Source organism: Lolium rigidum, chromosome 7 (genome assembly GCF_022539505.1).
Source record: "Lolium rigidum isolate FL_2022 chromosome 7, APGP_CSIRO_Lrig_0.1, whole genome shotgun sequence".
Classification (NCBI taxonomy): domain Eukaryota; kingdom Viridiplantae; phylum Streptophyta; class Magnoliopsida; order Poales; family Poaceae; genus Lolium; species Lolium rigidum.
This window is the reverse complement of record NC_061514.1, coordinates 286,608,703-286,630,434: the sequence shown is the minus strand read 5'-3', so window position 1 is coordinate 286,630,434 and position 21,732 is coordinate 286,608,703. Positions and strand designations below refer to the sequence as shown.

Sequence of the window (21,732 nt, the reverse complement as noted above, 5' to 3'; positions counted from 1 at the left end):
AGCGAGGGAGCGACAGCCATACTGTCATTCGGTCCAACGCCAAACAACATCGGAGAGGAGCTCCACAACAAAGTCGCCGCCGACGACAAGCAACTCCCGCAAGAAAGCCACCACCATGGGGCTTGAGCAAGCAAGAGAGAGAGCCGGCCGCGACCAATACAGCGTCATCAGCAAGAAGAAGAAGCAGAGCTGCGTGGCACCTTCCGCCTCCTCGCCTCCATGGCCGGCCAGGCCAAAAGAGACCAAGCAGCCCACCTCCCTCGCCACCATGGCCGGCCAAGGAGGCAAGGGGCCATCTTCTCTCCAGCTGACGACTCCTAGGCACCTTATCCAAGGGCGTAGTCGTCGACGAGCTCCAGACGAAGATCCACCATGGATCTGGATGGAGGTCGCCAGCGACGGGCCACCTGGTGCCGCGCCAGAGCACCAGAGAGGCAGTCAGCCCCTGCCACCTCCAGATCAAGCCTCTGCCAACCACTCTGACCGCTCCCCCTCACCACCAAGGTTGGCCAGCTGATGAAGAGGTGTGATGACCCAGCGTACCACTGCATGGTGTAGTACACAAGTCGTTGACATAACACAAGTGAAACACCGTTCCACTCATATTACATCTCTCAGAGTGGTACAACAGAAACATATGCGAGTCCAAGGTATGTCTATAGAAGTACACACGAACTGTTTACATAAGATCAACACAACCTCCTACTTTACAGTGAGGTAAAACTTCAAATAAAGCTCCAGAAGAACGGCTTGTAGTCTATCTTATTGCTAACTCAAGATTATGAGCTACTTGGCTTGCTATAGAAATCTAGCTACTTAGGTGCTAGGATTAGGAAAGGTTCCCTTCTATTACTCGACTAGGTTTCCATTATAGCCGATGCGTAAGTTGACTCCATTGACTTCTTTGATTGGATTCTTCATCTCGTTGCGGTTGACTCCTTTGTCTTCGAGTTCCACGATAGTTTCTCCTTCGGTGCCTTGCTCTAAGAAGGGGGTTCAAATGGGATAGAATGAGTACGAGCGTACTCGGCAAGTTCATATTAGGAAATATGTGTATCATGCACTAGCTACGCCCATAGACCGTAAAGTCATAGGCCAATGCAAGTTTTCATAATCATTTCTTAAAAAGGTTTATTTTATTCTGAAAACTATGCCCGTCGGCCTTCACAGAGTTGACTCGAACTTCATGGAGTTCCTTTCCCGCCGCGTTCGTAGTTCCCTTCCCGAACGAGGAGTGACAGCCACAATTTGATACACTCGCAGAGGTGCGTTACTTTTCCCACAAGAGATCTCACCCTTTTTGCCATCCGCAGGACTTGCCCCCGTTCACACTTCCTTTGGTGTGAGGCCGGGTATAAAGATCCAAGCCCACACCGCCTTCTCCGCGACCGCAAACCCACCCTTTTGTCCAACCGTACACCCCGGTAGACTTCCCGATAATACGGCTTTACTCACGGTGTACTCCGGACAATCCTTCATAGATCGTAGAGCCATCATCACTAATGGATGGGGATTTAAAAGGCTATCCCAACCTACGGCAGGTGCCTCCAACACCCCGCCGGCTCTACCAATCCGTTGGCGTGCGGAAGGGAAAAGATACGGCTGGCTTCCCTGCAGCCATTATAGATCTCATGGTCAACGCGGTTTGTACGGCGCTAGAATCACCGGACGGCATTGGTAATTAATCCTAGGGTGATATAACCCATGCAATGGAACCTCCACCATATCAACACATACCATGGTTCCATTGCCCACCACATAGTCATATTCATAATTGTAAAATAATACTTTGCTTTTCAATGCATGAGTGATAAGTATAGTACTTTGCATATAATTTGATAAAAATAATCAAATGACATGAGCAAGCGATGAACTTGCCTTTCTTGACTGCCAGATTATGCAGGCAAAAGCTTCGATACGTGAGAACTCCAAATGCTGAAATACCATCATCGTCCGTAAGGACAATGTTTAAAGAATCGGCAAAAATGCTATAATGCATAGTATGAGATGCAATCGTCCCGAGCGTAACCTAACCTCGATGATTTAGGATGTATGAGTTGTAAAGATTTCTTTAGGGTTGGTTGCACTTTTAGAATGGTTCTCAAACAAGGTTCTTATTAGGGTTTGGTTATATTAGCATCATAATCAAGTGATATAAGACATCATAACAATCATACACATAAAGAATAATGGTGGAATAATAGATAAAGAACAGCTTGTTAATTTTAAGTTCTACGTAACATGGTTGATGATTACTTATACTATACTTCAAAAGAATAACTTTTGAAGAACATGTTGTTGAAGTGATAATAGGTATTTCAAAGAAGGATTAGGGCTTCTAAGGTTTGATTGACATCCGTACTTCAAAAGAATAACTTTTGAAGAACAGAGTTAAATAAGGGTATGAACTACTATACATAGGAGCTATGTAACTCTAGGGTTTACTATTGGGTTCATTTAATTTCACTAATAGGAACTAGTTGGTTCTTAACTTGGAAGGGGTTTCTATATAACAAGTATTGGTAGGTTTATTGCTATGGTTTCTTCTAAGCATTATATCAAAGGATGGTTATTTAAGATGGTTCTATAAATTAGCTATTAGGGTTTACTATGGTTTCACAATTGCTTTACTAAATAATCTCTAATTGTTTCTAAGCTAAGAGGTTTATCATTTCCTAAGTAGGGTTGAGTGGAATAGGAGCATGGGTTGTGAATTACTACACAAGGTTGATACTAGGGTTCATCATTATAGTTCTACTAGGTTTTGATGGTTAAGGTTTATCCTAATGGTGTGGTATAATGGAGTGGTAATTAATGGTACTAATCCAATTAACAAGCTAGGGTTTATATTTAGGTGGCACTAGTGGATCATATAGGTTTTAAATTGGAATTAGAGACATGAAATGATGACTCATGTGACTTGGTTTATGCTAATGGATCATGAGTAAGCATTAATTGGCTACTTATCAAGGTTCTACAATTTAAGGTGAAGTTCACATGATCAGATGTGATAAGCAACTAGGGTTTTAGAGTTACTACTAAAGTGTAGTGATCACATGGGTTAAATCCTTAGGGTTTTAGGTTTGCAACTACTACGGATGAACACATGAAATAATGAGATCAATGTCTTACTTAAATTGAAACTAGGGTGTCTAAATTATGGCACAACTTCTAAAATGATAATTGGTAATAGAGTTGTGGTTACTAATTACTTTGAATCACAATTAGTAATGGTTTAACATTTTATTAAATTTTGACAAGATTTAATAATTAGAGTAACTCTTATTTAGGTTTAATTGAGAATTAGGGTTTAACAATTGTTATTAGGTTTAAAGTATTTAACTTGTTAACTTAAGAATGTTTAAGTAAATAAGTTTTGATTTACCAAAATAATATTGGCTTATAATATTTTCTTGAGTTATTACTATTTAAAGAAAAAAAAGAAAAATAGTAATTTGCAATTAGGGTTTATGAATTACCACTAATAATTAAGTTAATGCAAATATGGTAAATAAAATTAATCCTAACATTTTACTTAGTTACTGAATAGTTAAATTTTAGTTTTTACAACTTCACTAATTATTGAATTCAAATTGCATGTTAAATAATTGAAATGGCATAATTAATAGGGTTAAAAATAAGTGAATTTTATTTTGACACACATTTTTGTTTTATATTTTATTTGAGTAGAGTTTATTTTTGTGAGCATTTTGATATATTATTTGCATTTTTCTGAGTTAATATGAATTTTCTAGAATTTTTCAAAGTTTCAGATATTTACTGGTTTTTGAAATAAAGTAAAAATACTAAAGATACCCGGTACAGATCTAACCCTATGACTGACTAGTGGGGCCTTTGACCAGTCAACTGCCACGTGGGCAGAAGACCAGTCAAAGTTTCTGACGTGGCGGTGGACACGTCCCTCTCACCGTCGGCTCGACGCCGGCGACCAGACGAGGACGACGCCGCCGCTACAGGGCTTCCGCGGACACGCCGTTTGTACCGCTCGGACCAGGAGACGATGGTGAACCATCTGGTGGTGGCGGAATCGACTAAAGGTCGTCGGAAATACGTCGGAGAACATGCCCTGCGGTGGTGCACTCCGGCGAACTATTGATTGAGAGCTACAGAGAGATCTAGGAAGCGAAACTTGGTTCATCAGATGCGCGAGCTCACCGTGAAGATGATGGTGTGGTCGGCGACGTTGATGGCCGCCGGAGTTGGGCTTGATTTCGCCATTGCCGGCGATGCTCTGAGAAAGGGAACGATCAAATTCGTCCCGTACCTTGCTCCCCCGGACGATTGCTTGCACCCGCATGCTCTCCTCGACGATGCGCTCCTCCACGACCAAGCGGCAGCCTCCGGGGTGACTCCAGTCGACGGCACCGTGGTGGTCACCGGCGACCAGTGAATGGAAGATCGTGAGGAATAGGGGGCGTCTGAGAGATATTGGATGGGCGGCGTAGAACAAGGACTACACGGCGGTTCTCCCCTCCTATTTATAGACCATGGCTAGGTCGGGACCGTCGGCGCATCGCCGGAGACGGTGCGGATATGGCGACGAGGATGAACTCGAACCGGGCACGAATCTTGGCACATTTGGGATAGGCTCGGACGTGAGAGATATTGGAGAAGGTTCTGGGAATGTCCGACGACGTCCGAGGCGTCCTTATCGTCGTCGAGGACGTGGCTCCGAGCTCACCTCTGCTGCTGTCGACGCCGGGAAGAGAACGAAGACGATTTCCTCTCGCACGATCTTTAAAGCATCGAAACGGTAAGTGGTTTGGGTCGTTTCGTTCGTGGGCTGAGTTACTCGGTGGGCTTGGTGTTGGGCTTCGACCGGAGAGGTGCCTGGGCCGCGACGGTCCGGTAAGTTTCCCTCCTTTTCTCATTTCAAACTTTCTATTTTCCGTTTTTATTTTCTATTTGATATTTCTATTTGAATTCAGATCTGATTCTATTTTGTTTTGCAGGTTCAAAATTATTTGAATATCAACATAAATTGATAATAATGCTTATCGTATCATTTTGTTGTTTAAATAAACATTGAATTTTTGATTGGATTGATATGTTGTGAGGTTTAATTAACATAGAAATAGGTTTAGATTTTTATCTCAATTCTTTTTTTTATTTGAGAACCAAATCTATTTAAGTGGTTTGGAAATTTATTACTTGTGCATAATGAACACATGATTAGGTTGATCTAGTACTTAACAATATAATTTGTTCCCATAGTTATAATTATGGCTAGGGTTTAGCAAATGGTAAAGGAAATGTGATTGGTTCATGATTTTATGTGAATAATGGTTCTTAGGGTTTAAGAATTTGATGATGCTTCATTAATTGAAGTATAAAATAGGCATGAGGATTGGTTTGGGGTTAACTACTAGTGATATACTTATTATTTTATGTGATAGATGAGATCTAGTGATCCTATGGGGTTAACTTATCATTTATATCTACAAGGTATAATCATGCATTAGACAAGATCCACTCATTCCTCACTAATCCCTCTTTAATATTCCTCTCATCACACTCATCCTAGATTCTTAGGGTTTATAATTAATACCAAGTTGTGATGATTATAGAATTGGTTTGCTAAGGTATTGTTATTGAAATAGGGTTCTCACTTCTAAGATCAAATATTGACTTGAACAACTAGGATTAGTACTTCTCTAATATTCTTGTATGAACATGGCTATGGTTAGTATTATAACTTCTCTCACTTCTCAATGTCTTGGAATATCCTAAGGTCCTACTCAAGAGATGATGATATGATCCTTTAAATAGATGGTTTGCCTAGGAATTCTACCTTGGTATCTTCTGTAGCTTGTTCTTCAGGAAATCTGAATAAACCTGCATCTTATGGTATGCCTCCACCTCCTAGCTTCTTCATCTTGATCCTAGCTAATGCATGGAGTGGCTCTATGTGTGTGCTTCCTTGTTTCATGCTACAAGATGATGAAATGGATGAAGGGTATGGCTCTATTTATAGGCTTGGGCAAGCTCTAGTATCATGACACATAGGTGGTGACTCTTGTGTTGGTTAGATGAGTAAGGTGCTTGGTTGTCATGCCCTCATCCATAGCAATCCTTTGAGCATGAGGTGGCATAGCTTGGAAAGCAAGTCATGTAGATATTTTCATCACATGTGGCATGATCATTATCCTCTCATATGATTTATTTTTGGATAGCCAAGTGGCATTTGTTACTAAATATCTTGTGGATGGTTTTATTATTGTGGATGAGTCACTATATCATATTGATTGGATTTACATTATAATATTGGTAAAAAGTTAAAGTTGAAGGTTATTCCTCAATTTTGGATAGTTGGGTTTGATTTCACCAAGGCATGGTCATATGAGTTTCAAAATACTCATAGTTAGTTTGATTCAAATAGTTTGAACTATAATTCGTAATGTAAATGGATTTAGTTTTATGATATTCCATGTATTTAATAAGTTATGATTTAAATAAGAATGTGTGGCTTTTATGCACTTTAGACCCCGTGGTTTAACTTATTTATAAGTGAATTAATTTACACACAAAGGTAGTTGCTAACTTTTAAGTGTTAATAAGTTAGGGTTTGATTCTTAAAGAATGTGTTGTGGTAAATCTAATTCCATTTGATCTAATCCATAGATCAAATCATCTCTACCCAAAACAAGGTTTAGCAAAGATCACGAGTGAAGTTTATAGCGCTTGACTTGATGATCTACTTCAATTCCAAAGAAGTCAAGTGAAACTTCGACCATCGTGGGAAGTTTTATTTGAAAGCGCGAAAATTCCCCGGATTTTCTATGCATGAATGCAATGCACACTTTGGTGTTCTCTCATTTTGTTGCCTCTAAACCTGGGATATTACGGCCTCTCCCCTTAAATCGAACTTCGTCCCGAAGTTCGAACGCTCTCATGTTTCGAATGTTGAAATGTCTTGAACAGATCACCATCCTTCAACTCCATGGTGATCACACTAGATATAGTGAAATATATCCCTTGTCCAGATCCTTCCGGATTCTTCTGATATCTGGCACTGATACTTTCTTCAATTCTATGATTTCTTCCAACACTCTAAGCTTATAGGCTTACTATCCAAAAATTCTTGGATTAAGACATCTTATTGTGTTAATGGACTTTCCTAATGGTTGTGGTGACATCTTCCTATTTGGGTACTCAAAGCTTGGTTCTACCAATTGCACGGTAATCCAGCTGCGGTGTAATATGGCACTACGATTTACCAGCTGCGATACTCAAACCTTAATTTTAAAATATTTATTTAAGGTAGGGTATTGTTTTCCCTCACTACCAACGAAAGTAATGGTACTTGGTAAGGTATTACGATAGGCATGGTCCTGGTTGTTTAGTCCTACGAATGGATTAGACTCATTTAGTCCATCCAATCATGGCTTCTAGTTCATACTAGTTATCTTCCTTTTGGTTTCTTTAGGTTCCATGAAAGGAATCTTTCTAATAAAAAACAGTTTTGGTATGGTCAAACCCTTCAGTCTTTTGTTTTCTTAGGCTTTGATTGCCCTCCGATATCTTCTTCATCCAACTTCATTTTCTAATACTTACTTAAGTTCTCTTGGTTTTGAGTAATTACAATTACCCACTCAAGTTAAGGTCTAACCCTTACTTCCTCGAGATATGAACCTTGGCTTCTGGTCTGACATCCTCCTGAGAGTACTATTATATGGGTACTTCCCAACAACCTTATCAAAATAAGATCGGACTTCCTCTCAGTTCAGACCTTCTTCCTGGTCCATCATACTCCAAATATTATATCTTAATACTTCTCATTCAACCTTCCTCTCCCCCTTGGAGTTTACTAATGATCTTCCAACTTCCTTTCTTCTAATCATTAAACTCCAAGGTTAGAAGTTTAGTCTTGGTCTAACTTGTAGTTTGTACTTTTCTAGAGTCTCACGAAGAATTCTTTGTGGTGTATCCACTCAGTTGTGGGTATCCATTATGAATCCTCCAATTAAAAAAAAATTACCAGCTACGAGATACCAGCTGTGAAATACTAGTCATGCGAATCCCCCTTTCTTTTAGGTAAAGAAATGTTCAAGTCGTGGCTATCTGGTACCAGCTGCAGACTACCTAGTACCAGATGTAGCTTATTGGATACCAACTGTGGCTATGTTGTGGTTGTCAATATCTACCTACCAGCTGTGGCTACTTACATAGTTTTTGTTAAGATATACCTCACTTAACATTATTTCTCTTCATGGTTATCCTATATCAGCTGCGGTCTTATCATACCAGCTACGACTTCACTTGTCTATTTTCCTTCTTCCAGGGTTTGTTTTGCAAGGTAACCACTTGTTGACACTATGAAAATAGTATCGTAAGTGACTCTACTTGCAATCCCTACTTCCATAATGAATATGGCTCCATTACTACTGCTCCATAATCACTGTTTGTCCCACTTCAATGGTACTTCCATGTTGAAGTACCCCTTAATTGAGGATAAAAGTGAGTTTTAATTGATCCTTCCTTCAGATTGTTGTGGTTACTTCCCACACTTTACTTCCTTCTTCTAGTGAGCCTTCATCTGGTCTTCAAAATCTTCAGAATTCGTCACTTCCTTACACGAATACCTTTACCCTCTAGACCTATAACATCAAGTAATAAGTTGATATTGCAACATGCATTTGCATATCAAAGTCAAACTTCATGTATGGATCTAGTCAAACAATGAAAATCCAATAAAATCCAAGAAGATTCAGCTTTGTGTTTATAATACACATCCTTATATGCCTGAATATAAAAATTGGGTAAGACATCCCTAAACATCAGGATCAGATGTGTAGTATATCACACCACATAAGATAGGTTTAGGTCGTGATACTTAGCACGAATACGTGAATTTCTACTATTTGTCTCAACATTTATCTCCATTGAACATTTGCAATGAGACAACTTGAAACAAAATGGCCTGGGATAGTTGGAGTTAACCTAGTTTTCTTTGGAAGTACTAACAAAATAGTATACCATATATATGTGCGATTGAGGACTACTTCCTATAATACAATTAGTTCTAACATGAATACACTAAACACATGATTGTTTAGAATATACCACCTATAACTCTAGGATTTCTCTATGTGATATGCTCTAAATAAGCCTTCTTTAAATTAAGGACTATGGTTCTAACATACTTGGTACAGTTATTAGGATTTTAAGGCCTAAGCTTTCGAACTATTCCTTAAATCCTACTCCTTATCCTCCTTTTGCTATCATACTTATGATGGTCTACTCCATCACATCATGACTCTCAAGTGAATCATATATGATTACCAACTCTACCATGAAAAGTAGACTTATATACTCCTATCACTCTTCCTTACCTCCTATGATTGACTCATCATAGGTATACACTACCTCATATTACTTATCTACATTACTTAACCTCAGTCATTTTGCATTTTAAATGACTCTTACTTAACCATAATTGTATTGGTATACTTCTTCCAATAGGATATCTTCCTTATGGTTGTATCCTCTCTTTGGACTACCATGTGTTGTATACCAACTGGGGTCTACTACCACCCATTATCTTAAGCTTCAATGGTTTTCTAGTTATTTGGAATGAAGCAAGATAACTAACTAAGTTTACTTAAGAAAGATAGATAAGAACAATTGACTCAAGTGTGTCAGGATTATTCTCAAGTGAATACCCATCTCAAGTCAAAAGAATAGTTGATTTAACTAAGATACTTCCTATAGACACTACCAAACCTATAGGTCTCCTTTAAAGGGTTTTAATCCTAGGGTCAAAGCATTTGCTCTGATACCACTCGTGATGACCCAAACGTACCACCGCATGGTGTAGTACACAAGTCGTTGACATAACACAAGTGAAACACCGTTCCACTCATATTACATCTCTCGCAGTGGTACAACGAAAACATATGCGAGTCCAAGGTATGTCTATAGAAGTACACACGAACTGTTTACATAAGATCAACACAACCTCCTACTTTACAGTGAGGTAAAACTTCAAATAAAGCTCCAGAAGAACGGCTTGTAGTCTATCTTATTGCTAACTCAAGATTATGAGCTACTTGGCTTGCTATAGAAATCTAGCTACTTAGGTGCTAGGATTAGGGAAAGGTTCCCTTCTATTACTCGACTAGGTTTCCATTATAGCTGATGCAGAAGTTGACTCCATTGACTTCTTTGATTGGATTCTTCATCTCGTTGCAGTTGACTCCTTTGTCTTCGAGTTCCACAGTAGTTTCTCCTTCGGTGCCTTGCTCTAAGAAGGGGGTTCAAATGGGATAGAATGAGTACGAGCGTACTCAGCAAGTTCATATTAGGAAATATGTGTATCATGCACTAGCTACAGCCATAGACCAGAAAGTCATAGGCCAATGCAAGTTTTCATAATCATTTCTTAAAAAGGTTTATTTTATTCTGAAAACTATGCCCGTCAGTCTTCACAGGTTGACCAGAACTTCATGGAGTTCCTTTCCTGCCGCGTTCGTAGTTCCCTTCCCGGAACAGGGAGTGACAGCCACAATTTGATACACTCGCAGAGGTGCGTTACTTTTCCCACAAGAGATCTCACCCTTTTTGCCATCCGCAGGGACTTGCCCCCGTTCACACTTCCTTTGGTGTGAGGCCAGGTATAAAGATCCAAGCCCACACCGCCTTCTCCGCGACCGCAAACCCACCCTTTTGTCCAACCGTACACCCCCGCAGACTTCCCCGATAATACGGCTTTACTCACGGTGTACTCCGGACAATCCTTCATAGATCGTAGAGCCATCATCACTAATGGATGGGGATTTAAAAGGCTATCCCAACCTACGGCAGTGCTCTCCAACACCCCGCCGGCTCTACCAATCCGTTGGCGTGCGTAAGGGAAAAGATACGGCTGGCTTCCCGCAGCCATTATAGATCTCATGGTCAACGCGGTTTGTACGGCGCTAGAATCACCGGGACTGGCATTGGTAATTAATCCTAGGGTGATATAACCCATGCAATGGAACCTCCACCATATCAACACATACCATGGTTCCATTGCCCACCACATAGTCATATTCATAATTGTAAAATAATACTTTGCTTTTCAATGCATGAGTGATAAGTATAGTACTTTGCATATAATTTGATAAAAATAATCAAATGACATGAGCAAGCGATGAACTTGCCTTTCTTGACTCGCCAGATTATGCGGGCAAAAGCTTCGATACGTGAGAACTCCAAATGCTGAAATACCATCATCGTCCGGTAAGGACAATGTTTAAAGAACTGGCAAAAATGCTATAATGCATAGTATGAGATGCAATCGTCCCGAGCGTAACCTAACCTCGATGATTTAGGATGTATGAGTTGTAAAGATTTCTTTAGGGTTGGTTGCACTTTTAGAATGGTTCTCAAACAAGGTTCTTATTAGGGTTTGGTTATATTAGCATCATAATCAAGTGATATAAGACATCATAACAATCATACACATAAAGAATAATGGTGGAATAATAGATAAAGAACAGTTGTTAATTTTAAGTTCTACAGAACATGGTTGATGATTACTTATACTATACTTCAAAAGAATAACTTTTGAAGAACATGTTGTTGAAGTGATAATAGGTATTTCAAAGAAGGATTAGGGCTTCTAAGGTTTGATTGACATCTGTACTTCAAAAGAATAACTTTTGAAGAACAGGTTAAATAAGGGTATGAACTACTATACATAGGAGCTATGTAACTCTAGGGTTTACTATTGGGTTCATTTAATTTCACTAATAGGAACTAGTTGGTTCTTAACTTGGAAGGGGTTTCTATATAACAAGTATTGGTAGGTTTATTGCTATGGTTTCTTCTAAGCATTATATCAAAGGATGGTTATTTAAGATGGTTCTATAAATTAGCTATTAGGGTTTACTATGGTTTCACAATTGCTTTACTAAATAATCTCTAATTGTTTCTAAGCTAAGAGGTTTATCATTTCCTAAGTAGGGTTGAGTGGAATAGGAGCATGGGTTGTGAATTACTACACAAGGTTGATACTAGGGTTCATCATTATAGTTCTACTAGGTTTTGATGGTTAAGGTTTATCCTAATGGTGTGGTATAATGGAGTGGTAATTAATGGTACTAATCCAATTAACAAGCTAGGGTTTATATTTAGGTGGCACTAGTGGATCATATAGGTTTTAAATTGGAATTAGAGACATGAAATGATGACTCATGTGACTTGGTTTATGCTAATGGATCATGAGTAAGCATTAATTGGCTACTTATCAAGGTTCTACAATTTAAGGTGAAGTTCACATGATCAGATGTGATAAGCAACTAGGGTTTTAGAGTTACTACTAAAGTGTAGTGATCACATGGGTTAAATCCTTAGGGTTTTAGGTTTGCAACTACTACTGGATGAACACATGAAATAATGAGATCAATGTCTTACTTAAATTGAAACTAGGGTGTCTAAATTATGGCACAACTTCTAAAATGATAATTGGTAATAGAGTTGTGGTTACTAATTACTTTGAATCACAATTAGTAATGGTTTAACATTTTATTAAATTTTGACAAGATTTAATAATTAGAGTAACTCTTATTTAGGTTTAATTGAGAATTAGGGTTTAACAATTGTTATTAGGTTTAAAGTATTTAACTTGTTAACTTAAGAATGTTTAAGTAAATAAGTTTTGATTTACCAAAATAATATTGGCTTATAATATTTTCTTGAGTTATTACTATTTAAAGAAAAAAAAAAGAAAAATAGTAATTTGCAATTAGGGTTTATGAATTACCACTAATAATTAAGTTAATGCAAATATGGTAAATAAAATTAATCCTAACATTTTACTTAGTTACTGAATAGTTAAATTTTAGTTTTTACAACTTCACTAATTATTGAATTCAAATTGCATGTTAAATAATTGAAATGGCATAATTAATAGGGTTAAAAATAAGTGAATTTTATTTTGACACACATTTTTGTTTTATATTTTATTTGAGTAGAGTTTATTTTTGTGAGCATTTTGATATATTATTTGCATTTTTCTGAGTTAATATGAATTTTCTAGAATTTTTCAAAGTTTCGAGATATTTACTTGGTTTTTGAAATAAAGTAAAAATACTAAAGATACCCGGTACAGCATCTAACCCTATGATCGACTAGTGGGGCCTTTGACCAGTCAACTGCCACGTGGGCAGAAGACCAGTCAAAGTTTCTGACGTGGCGGTGGACACGTCCCTCTCACCGTCGGCTCGACGCCGGCGACCAGACGAGGACGACGCCGCCGCTACAGGGCTTCCGCGGACACGCCGTTTGTACCGCTCGGACCAGGAGACGATGGTGAACCATCTGGTGGTGGCGGAATCGACTAAAGGTCGTCGGAAATACGTCGGAGAACATGCCTCGCGGTGGTGCACTCCGGCGAACTATTGATTGAGAGCTACCAGAGAGATCTAGGAAGCGAAACTTGGTTCATCAGATGCGCGAGCTCACCGTGAAGATGATGGTGTGGTCGGCGACGTTGATGGCCGCCGGAGTTGGGCTTGATTTCGCCATTGCCGGCGATGCTCTGAGAAAGGGAACGATCAAATTCGTCCCGTACCTTGCTCCCCTGGACGATTGCTTGCACCCAGATGCTCTCCTCGACGATGCGCTCCTCCACGACCAAGCGGCAGCCTCCGGGGTGACTCCAGTCGACGGCACCGTGGTGGTCACCGGCGACCAGTGAATGGAAGATCGTGAGGAATAGGGGGCGTCTGAGAGATATTGGATGGGCGGCGTAGAACAAGGACTACACGGCGGTTCTCCCCTCCTATTTATAGACCATGGCTAGGTCAGAATCGTCGGCGCATCGCCGGAGACGGTGCGGATATGGCGACGAGGATGAACTCGAACTGGGCACGAATCTTGGCACATTTGGGATAGGCTCGGACGTGAGAGATATTGGAGAAGGTTCTGGAATGTCTGACGACGTCCAGGGCGTCCTTATCGTCGTCGAGGACGTGGCCTGAGCTCACCTCTGCGCTGTCGACGCCGGGGAAGAGAACGAAGACGATTTCCTCTCGCACGATCTTTAAAGCATCGAAACGGTAAGTGGTTTGGGTCGTTTCGTTCGTGGGCTGGGTTACTGGTGGGCTTGGTGTTGGGCTTCGACCGGAGAGGTGCTGGGCTGCGACGGTCCAGGTAAGTTTCCCTCCTTTTCTCATTTCAAACTTTCTATTTTCTGTTTTTATTTTCTATTTGATATTTCTATTTGAATTCAGATCTGATTCTATTTTGTTTTGCAGGTTCAAAATTATTTGAATATCAACATAAATTGATAATAATGCTTACTGTATCATTTTGTTGTTTAAATAAACATTGAATTTTTGATTGGATTGATATGTTGTGAGGTTTAATTAACATAGAAATAGGTTTAGATTTTTATCTCAATTCTTTTTTTTTATTTGAGAACCAAATCTATTTAAGTGGTTTGGAAATTTATTACTTGTGCATAATGAACACATGATTAGGTTGATCTAGTACTTAACAATATAATTTGTTCCCATAGTTATAATTATGGCTAGGGTTTAGCAAATGGTAAAGGAAATGTGATTGGTTCATGATTTTATGTGAATAATGGTTCTTAGGGTTTAAGAATTTGATGATGCTTCATTAATTGAAGTATAAAATAGGCATGAGGATTGGTTTGGGGTTAACTACTAGTGATATACTTATTATTTTATGTGATAGATGAGATCTAGTGATCCTATGGGGTTAACTTATCATTTATATCTACAAGGTATAATCATGCATTAGACAAGATCCACTCATTCCTCACTAATCCCTCTTTAATATTCCTCTCATCACACTCATCCTAGATTCTTAGGGTTTATAATTAATACCAAGTTGTGATGATTATAGAATTGGTTTGCTAAGGTATTGTTATTGAAATAGGGTTCTCACTTCTAAGATCAAATATTGACTTGAACAACTAGGATTAGTACTTCTCTAATATTCTTGTATGAACATGGCTATGGTTAGTATTATAACTTCTCTCACTTCTCAATGTCTTGGAATATCCTAAGGTCCTACTCAAGAGATGATGATATGATCCTTTAAATAGATGGTTTGCCTAGGAATTCTACCTTGGTATCTTCCGTAGCTTGTTCTTCGGGAAATCTGAATAAACTCTGCATCTTATGGTATGCCTCCACCTCCTAGCTTCTTCATCTTGATCCTAGCTAATGCATGGAGTGGCTCTATGTGTGTGCTTCCTTGTTTCATGCTACAAGATGATGAAATGGATGAAGGGTATGGCTCTATTTATAGGCTTGGGCAAGCTCTAGTATCATGACACATAGGTGGTGACTCTTGTGTTGGTTAGATGAGTAAGGTGCTTGGTTGTCATGCCCTCATCCATAGCAATCCTTTGAGCATGAGGTGGCATAGCTTGGAAAGCAAGTCATGTAGATATTTTCATCACATGTGGCATGATCATTATCCTCTCATATGATTTATTTTTGGATAGCCAAGTGGCATTTGTTACTAAATATCTTGTGGATGGTTTTATTATTGTGGATGAGTCACTATATCATATTGATTGGATTTACATTATAATATTGGTAAAAAGTTAAAGTTGAAGGTTATTCCTCAATTTTGGATAGTTGGGTTTGATTTCACCAAGGCATGGTCATATGAGTTTCAAAATACTCATAGTTAGTTTGATTCAAATAGTTTGAACTATAATTCGTAATGTAAATGGATTTAGTTTTATGATATTCCATGTATTTAATAAGTTATGATTTAAATAAGAATGTGTGGCTTTTATGCACTTTAGACCCTGTGGTTTAACTTATTTATAAGTGAATTAATTTACACACAAAGGTAGTTGCTAACTTTTAAGTGTTAATAAGTTAGGGTTTGATTCTTAAAGAATGTGTTGTGGTAAATCTAATTCCATTTGATCTAATCCATAGATCAAATCATCTCTACCCAAAACAAGGTTTAGCAAAGATCACGAGTGAAGTTTATAGCGCTTGACTTGATGATCTACTTCAATTCCGAGCAAGTCAAGTGAAACTTCGATTCTTGTGGGAAGTTTTATTTGAAAGCGCGAAAATTCCCCGGATTTTCTATGCATGAATGCAATGCACACTTTGGTGTTCTCTCATTTTGTTGCCTCTAAACCTGGGATATTATAAGAGGCAGCAAGAAGCTCGAAGGAGATGACGCCGGCCTTATTGCTGAGATTGGTCGAGGAGGAGCTCCCTGGGCTCCGGCCGCCGGAGCAAGAGGGATGCCTCCCGAACTCGGCCCGCTCTGGATCTGGCCCCGAACCAGAGCTTCTACTCCAAACCTAACCGGCAAAACGCCGGGAAACTACTCCTAAACCTAAGAAACTAACTCTGGCACCTCACCTCCGCCATCTCCGGCCGGCAACGCCGCCGGAGAGGCACGGGATCGGGCCAGATCTCGGGGGAGAGCCTCTGGTTACTGTAGTGGGTGGAGAGAGGGGAAGGCAGCCGTGGGGTGGCTCTCCTCTAGCAGTGGAGCCTAAGAGCAACTTTAATAGGGAGACCGAAACCCCCCTGGAACCGTATTTTTTCGGAGAGCTTACGGATTCGGGTCGAAAGTGGCTCAGACGAGAGCCTGAACTTGTGACCTGGCCCGTAAACATAATTCGGGGGCTCAAGAAACGCGACGCGCGTCCTGTATTAAAACGGGCGCGGAGGGGAGTTCTGTTTTCAAACCCTCCCCCCCCCCCCCCCCGCGCCGCGGCCGCTGCTCCGTCCTCTTCCTACACCTCCTCCGACGAGAAATCTCGCCACCGCCAGCTCCGCATTCGCTCCACCACGATCTTCCCATGGCTAGCCGCGGAAGATCCGCGAGGGGAGGCGGTTGGTTGGGCGGAGGAGACTCGCCGCCGCGGCCCCACGTTTTCCGCTAGGAGGCAGAGCGTCGGAAATGGAACCGGTCCGAGGGTGCACGCATGCACAGTGCCCGCCGGTGGACGAACTGGGGGCTCACGCCCCCGGGGAAGCTCGCCCGCTATGCAAACGGCGGCGAGGACTCCTCCTCAAGCGGGTCGTGCCCCCCTCTCCTGCCGGTGAACGACTGCAGCTCGGAGGACGAGGAGGACGCGCCGTCGGCTCCGACCTTCTCCCCCAGCGAATACGTCCACGACGACCAGGAGGGGGAAGCCGTGATCGCGGCCATGTCTGAGGCGGAGGCGCAAGCACGATTCCGTCAGGAGGAGGCCGATGCCGTCCGTCAGGTCCACGAATACGAGGCGGCGCGCCAGGAGGCACGCGTCCGCCGCGTGAAGCTCGAGATCGCCGAGCTCGACTCGGAGTAGACCGTGCGCCACCGTACGCTGCCTCGCCTTCCTCCGCCGCCGCGCGTAGCGGCCCTCGGGGCCGAATTTTGGTGAAATTAGGTCGCGCTGCGGAGGATTTTAAGTTAACTTTATGTTCGTAGTACAAATTATGTAAGTATGATGCTCAATCGAAGCAACAACTATTGTCTTAATATGTGTGCATCGCCGAATTCTCCCGCAAAAATTTAATTATATTTTTTCAGCTACGGGTTCTATTCTGCGCGAGTGCCAAAATCAACCGAACCTGTTCGGTGAGTTCAGTTTCTAAGAGATACAAACTACTTATTCCCTCCGTTCATAAAAGGATGTTAAAGGTTTGTCCAAATTCAAATTTATCTATATACTAAAAGGTGTCTAGATACATCTAAATGTAAAAAAACTTTAAACATCATTTTGTGGACAGAGGTAGTACTCCTGCGTTGGATTAACATTTTGTCATGTGTGTGTTGTGTATCAAATTACCACACCCAGCACAAGAATTTATACTTCCGCAAATGCATGAACCTCGCAGCAAAGAATCCATAGCAATCGGGTACCGAGGTTTTAGAATGGTCTAAATCTTTAGTACTCCCTCCATCCTATGAAATATATGTCTTAACTTTGTCTAAATTTGAATGTACCTAGACCCTAGTCTAAGTGATCCGCACAGAAATTAGTAGGTCCTCACAGAAATTAGCCATGAAGAACGGCATGAACAGCCAACAAATCGAGGTGCCACGAAACTTTTCACAGTTCACTTGCAAAGGACAACATGCCCTTGATAATTCAAATGTCAAGTACAATCTATCATCATAGTTTACAACAGACAACAGTTTGCAGAACACTAGTTTTGATACATAATACAAAAGCTTATTAGTTTACAGAGAATCCCTACGTTTCTCCTACTTCGAACCAGAAGAAAACAGAGCTACGGGCGTAGATGGCCCGCACATGCTGCAATGCTAGGGTTCCGTTGGTTCTGATAGCTTTCGCACCCCCTTCGATCCGGGTGCGAACGACAGTCAGGCCATGTCCTTGCTCCTTGAGCGACGATAGAGAATTGAATTCGATCGCTGTGCTAACTATAGGGAAGGACAGATAGTCCAGAGGATTTTCCTCGCACTGCAGCAAGCATTCCTCAATAGTCAACTTGCCGCTTCGATGAAGCAAGCAGCATCCCAGCTCTGCCTTAATAGTGAGGTTCGCAATCTTGCAGGTGGATAGGAACTCCAAGGCACTGCTTACACAGGTTAGTGCACAAAGACATGAGATAAAGTGGGGAAATGGCAAGGTATATAGGCAACACATAGCAGTTTGCAGACTTTCCTAAGCAAACTGAACTTCTATACAACTTAGTTTACTGACATATAAACATAATTCCCAGTTTCAACATTCCACATTGTTAGTTTAGAGCAATCTAAATTCAGGTGTATCTAAAAACATTTTCCTTTCTACCACAGCACATCCCACAAGAGGTGTTTTCAACTAAGTGTGACCAAAAAACAGAAGGAAGAAAGTGCTCTGAGAGAGAAAACTGCTATGTGAAACAGAGCATCCCTTATAAGTGTGGTGTCAGCAGCACTAGCATATAGCACCCTAGTCATCCGGTCGGGTAAAGTGAATGATACGAATCTGCATAATCGAGTATATCAATTGCACTCTTTGTGTGTGTGTGTGTCTGGGTGGGTGGGTGGGTGAGTGGCAGCAGCAGTAGCTAAGTACAAAAAACAGGGAAATACAAGAACAGAAGAAAGAGACGTACTTCTCAGACCCACGGGAACATGTTAATATAGTGTCATCAGGAAGCTCACCTCCGCCAATCTGATCGAATAGAAAATGACAAACATAAGCACACAATTGCACCGACAGTCACAAGAGAACATTTCACAAGAGAAAAAAATCTACTGAGATAACAAGGAACGTGGATAGCAAAACTTACAATGCAAAGAGGCTTCTTTATTTGGATATTGCATGCCAGATAGGTGCTACCGGCAGCAATTAGAATAGTGTCACCAGGCCTTCAGCAAAGTAGAGGTCATCTACAACATCCTTGAGTCCGCAATGTAAAATCAGATGGATAAAACTAACCTAGCAGCAGAAACAGCAGCCGCAAGAGTCGTATAAACTCCAGGCTCCGTTACATTTCTAAGTGGCCTCTCAACACGCAACCACAACCGAGGATGGCATGCAAGGTAGCGCCATCTGTGGCAAACGAGGGCGGTGTTATACCTATCTGCAGGTTCAAAAATGAAATGCTAAAAAATGCTCATATTTGATGGAACAGAAATGATAGCAGCAACACAATTAAGGACATCACCAGCAAGTTAAGGTTTTGCTATCTAGAATACAATGAGCAAATTTTCCAAAATCACCAAATCAATTTCCATTGTGGCCTATATATATTCAGATTATTTTGTTTTCCTTCCACGGAACCAGCAACTAACCAATGGGCATGTAAGAACAGTACCTAACTCTAATCCCCTCCCCGGCAGTCCACAAAAGCACATTAGGTTGGACAATATGTTGTCAACCTATAAAGTTTGTCAATCTCAGACTGTGAAACGTGATCAAACTCTGGCAGTTCGCTAACCACTTGAGCAAAAACTCCCTTGTCTTACATCCAATCCAGGATCTAATTTAGAGACATATTTCATTATTGAAGGTATTTATCTCATCACGTCCAACAGGAATTCCCCAAATCCCACTAATTAGCAGCACGGCTGCGTGAAATGAGTGTCCAATATAACAAGTTCGCCATATAATCCTATCTTGCTCCCCCAAGAAGCAGGTCAAACTCAGTTTTTTTTTGTCCAACCTCCTACCCTCCCACCAACCCTCAACCCAAATCCGAAGTCAATCAGGCGGCGAAGCGACCACACATGCAAAAACATCTGCCGATTCTCTGCTGATAAGGCGAGGGGAGCGAATCGAACCTGGGATCGGGGAGAGGAAGCTGAAGATATGCATGAGGCAGCCGTCGTCCAGGCTGCTCGCCGGCGAGCCTGGCGAGTCCGCCCACGGCGCCGCCTCACGCAGCCGCTTCGCCATCTCCTCTCGGAATCTCCCCACTCCACTCTCCTCTACGGCGTGCGGTGCCGCCGTCCGTCCGCGTGGTCGGCAACGACGGCGAGAGCACGGGAAGCGACAGGATATCTTGGACCACTTGATTTTTAGTTTTTTTACCTCTCTCCACGCATTTTCGTGGGCCCCACCTATCACTCGTGTTTCTTGGCCCAGACCTGAACTACATGGGCCTAAACAAAAGTTTAATCTGATCCGGCCTTAGCCAGAGTTTGGGTTCAGCAGTCCAAACGAAACCAAGATGTTGTGAATAATGTTGAAATGCCAACACATAGGCATTTGACATACGAAGATTTCCATAGCATTTGCTTATGCAAACCAGCAGAAGAACATTACCACTGATTCATTGTTGGTGTTGATGCTTGCTTAAATCCGATCAATTCAAGCAACCTTTTACACAACAAGCTAGTGTGATGCTGAGTCTAAAATCAGCACAAATATCCTATAAGACGAATCAGAGTTTTGTTTCAAATTCAGAAAAGAAAAAAGACAAATTCAGAGAATTTGAAATAACAGAAACAGCATAATGTTCTGTCAGTACATAGTTAAAGAACAAAGCTTCATTTCTGGGTGACAACCAGAACCGCACCCAGGGTGCAGTAACCAGCCGCCTCTCATCAAGTATGGCCAGATCCCAGCAGAACTTTAATCTACACAAAGAAATGGTCGGTGCACTAAAACGAACAAGTCAGTAAGTCGACGACAATTTTGTTTCTTTCCTTGCTTTAGAGTTGTGCTTCCTAGAGTCAATCCACAAGTGAAAGAAAAAATGTGGTCATGTATGTAATTAATCCTCGTGTAGTTTCCCGGTGCTTTCCAACGGAGCACCAGGGATGAACATGCACGGTCAGCACCAATACGTGTGCAAGAGAACATCATATGACAATGACAATGACGATGATGACAAAGACTCCATGCTGGGGGTCAACGCTTGGATCAGTTTCTTCAAGGACAACAACTTCCGATATATGGACACCTGTATGAGGAAGTGAAGCACCTGGTCAATATCACTTAATATTGTTTCGATTAACTGAACCATGCAGTAAATTCCTGCGTTTTGATAGGTTCTGTGACATTGGTACATGCTTGGTCTAATAGGTACTACCTTAGAGCATCTCCAATCGCGTCCCCCAAATGAGCCGCGGACAAGAAATGGGGAAAAAAGTCGTCCAGTCGCGTCCCCCAAAGCTAATTAGAGCATCTCCAGTCGCGTCCCCCAAACCGTCCCCCAAAGGGATTTGGGGCGCGCCGGACAAAAAAAGCGTTCCAGCCGCGTCCCCCAAAGCCCTTTTTTGTCCGGCGCGCCCCCATTCGGTGTCCGGCGTCCCGAGCCCGTCCCC

The 21,732-nt window shown here is 41.4% G+C and overlaps 1 protein-coding gene across 1 annotated transcript; it reads right to left on the bottom strand.

Moving 5' to 3' along the window:
- Positions 1–18,064: 18,064 nt before the first annotated feature.
- LOC124678011 (F-box protein SKIP5) lies at positions 18,065–20,359 on the bottom strand. The gene is made up of 5 exons (XM_047213946.1): positions 20,245–20,359; positions 19,400–19,544; positions 19,251–19,329; positions 19,074–19,132; positions 18,065–18,548 (listed from the first exon to the last, which is right to left on the bottom strand). The coding sequence occupies exons 1-5, from the start codon at positions 20,357–20,359 to the stop codon at positions 18,203–18,205; spliced, it is 744 nt and encodes a 247-aa protein (XP_047069902.1). The 3' UTR covers positions 18,065–18,202.
- Between the last annotated feature and the right edge of the window lie 1,373 nt (positions 20,360–21,732).

What these genes read in the sequence shown, in the direction of transcription:
- LOC124678011 (XM_047213946.1), bottom strand. Translation starts at nt 20,359, where the DNA reads ATGGCGAAGCGGCTGCGTGAGGCGGCGCCGTGGGCGGACTCGCCAGGC. An exon ending in GCTGCTGTTTCTGCTGCTAG is followed by an intron (nt 19,330 to 19,399) that starts GTTAGTTTTATC and finishes ACTTTGCTGAAG; the next exon opens with GCCTGGTGACACTATTCTAA. An exon ending in TGTTCCCGTGGGTCTGAGAA is followed by an intron (nt 18,549 to 19,073) that starts GTACGTCTCTTT and finishes CTGTGTAAGCAG; the next exon opens with TGCCTTGGAGTTCCTATCCA.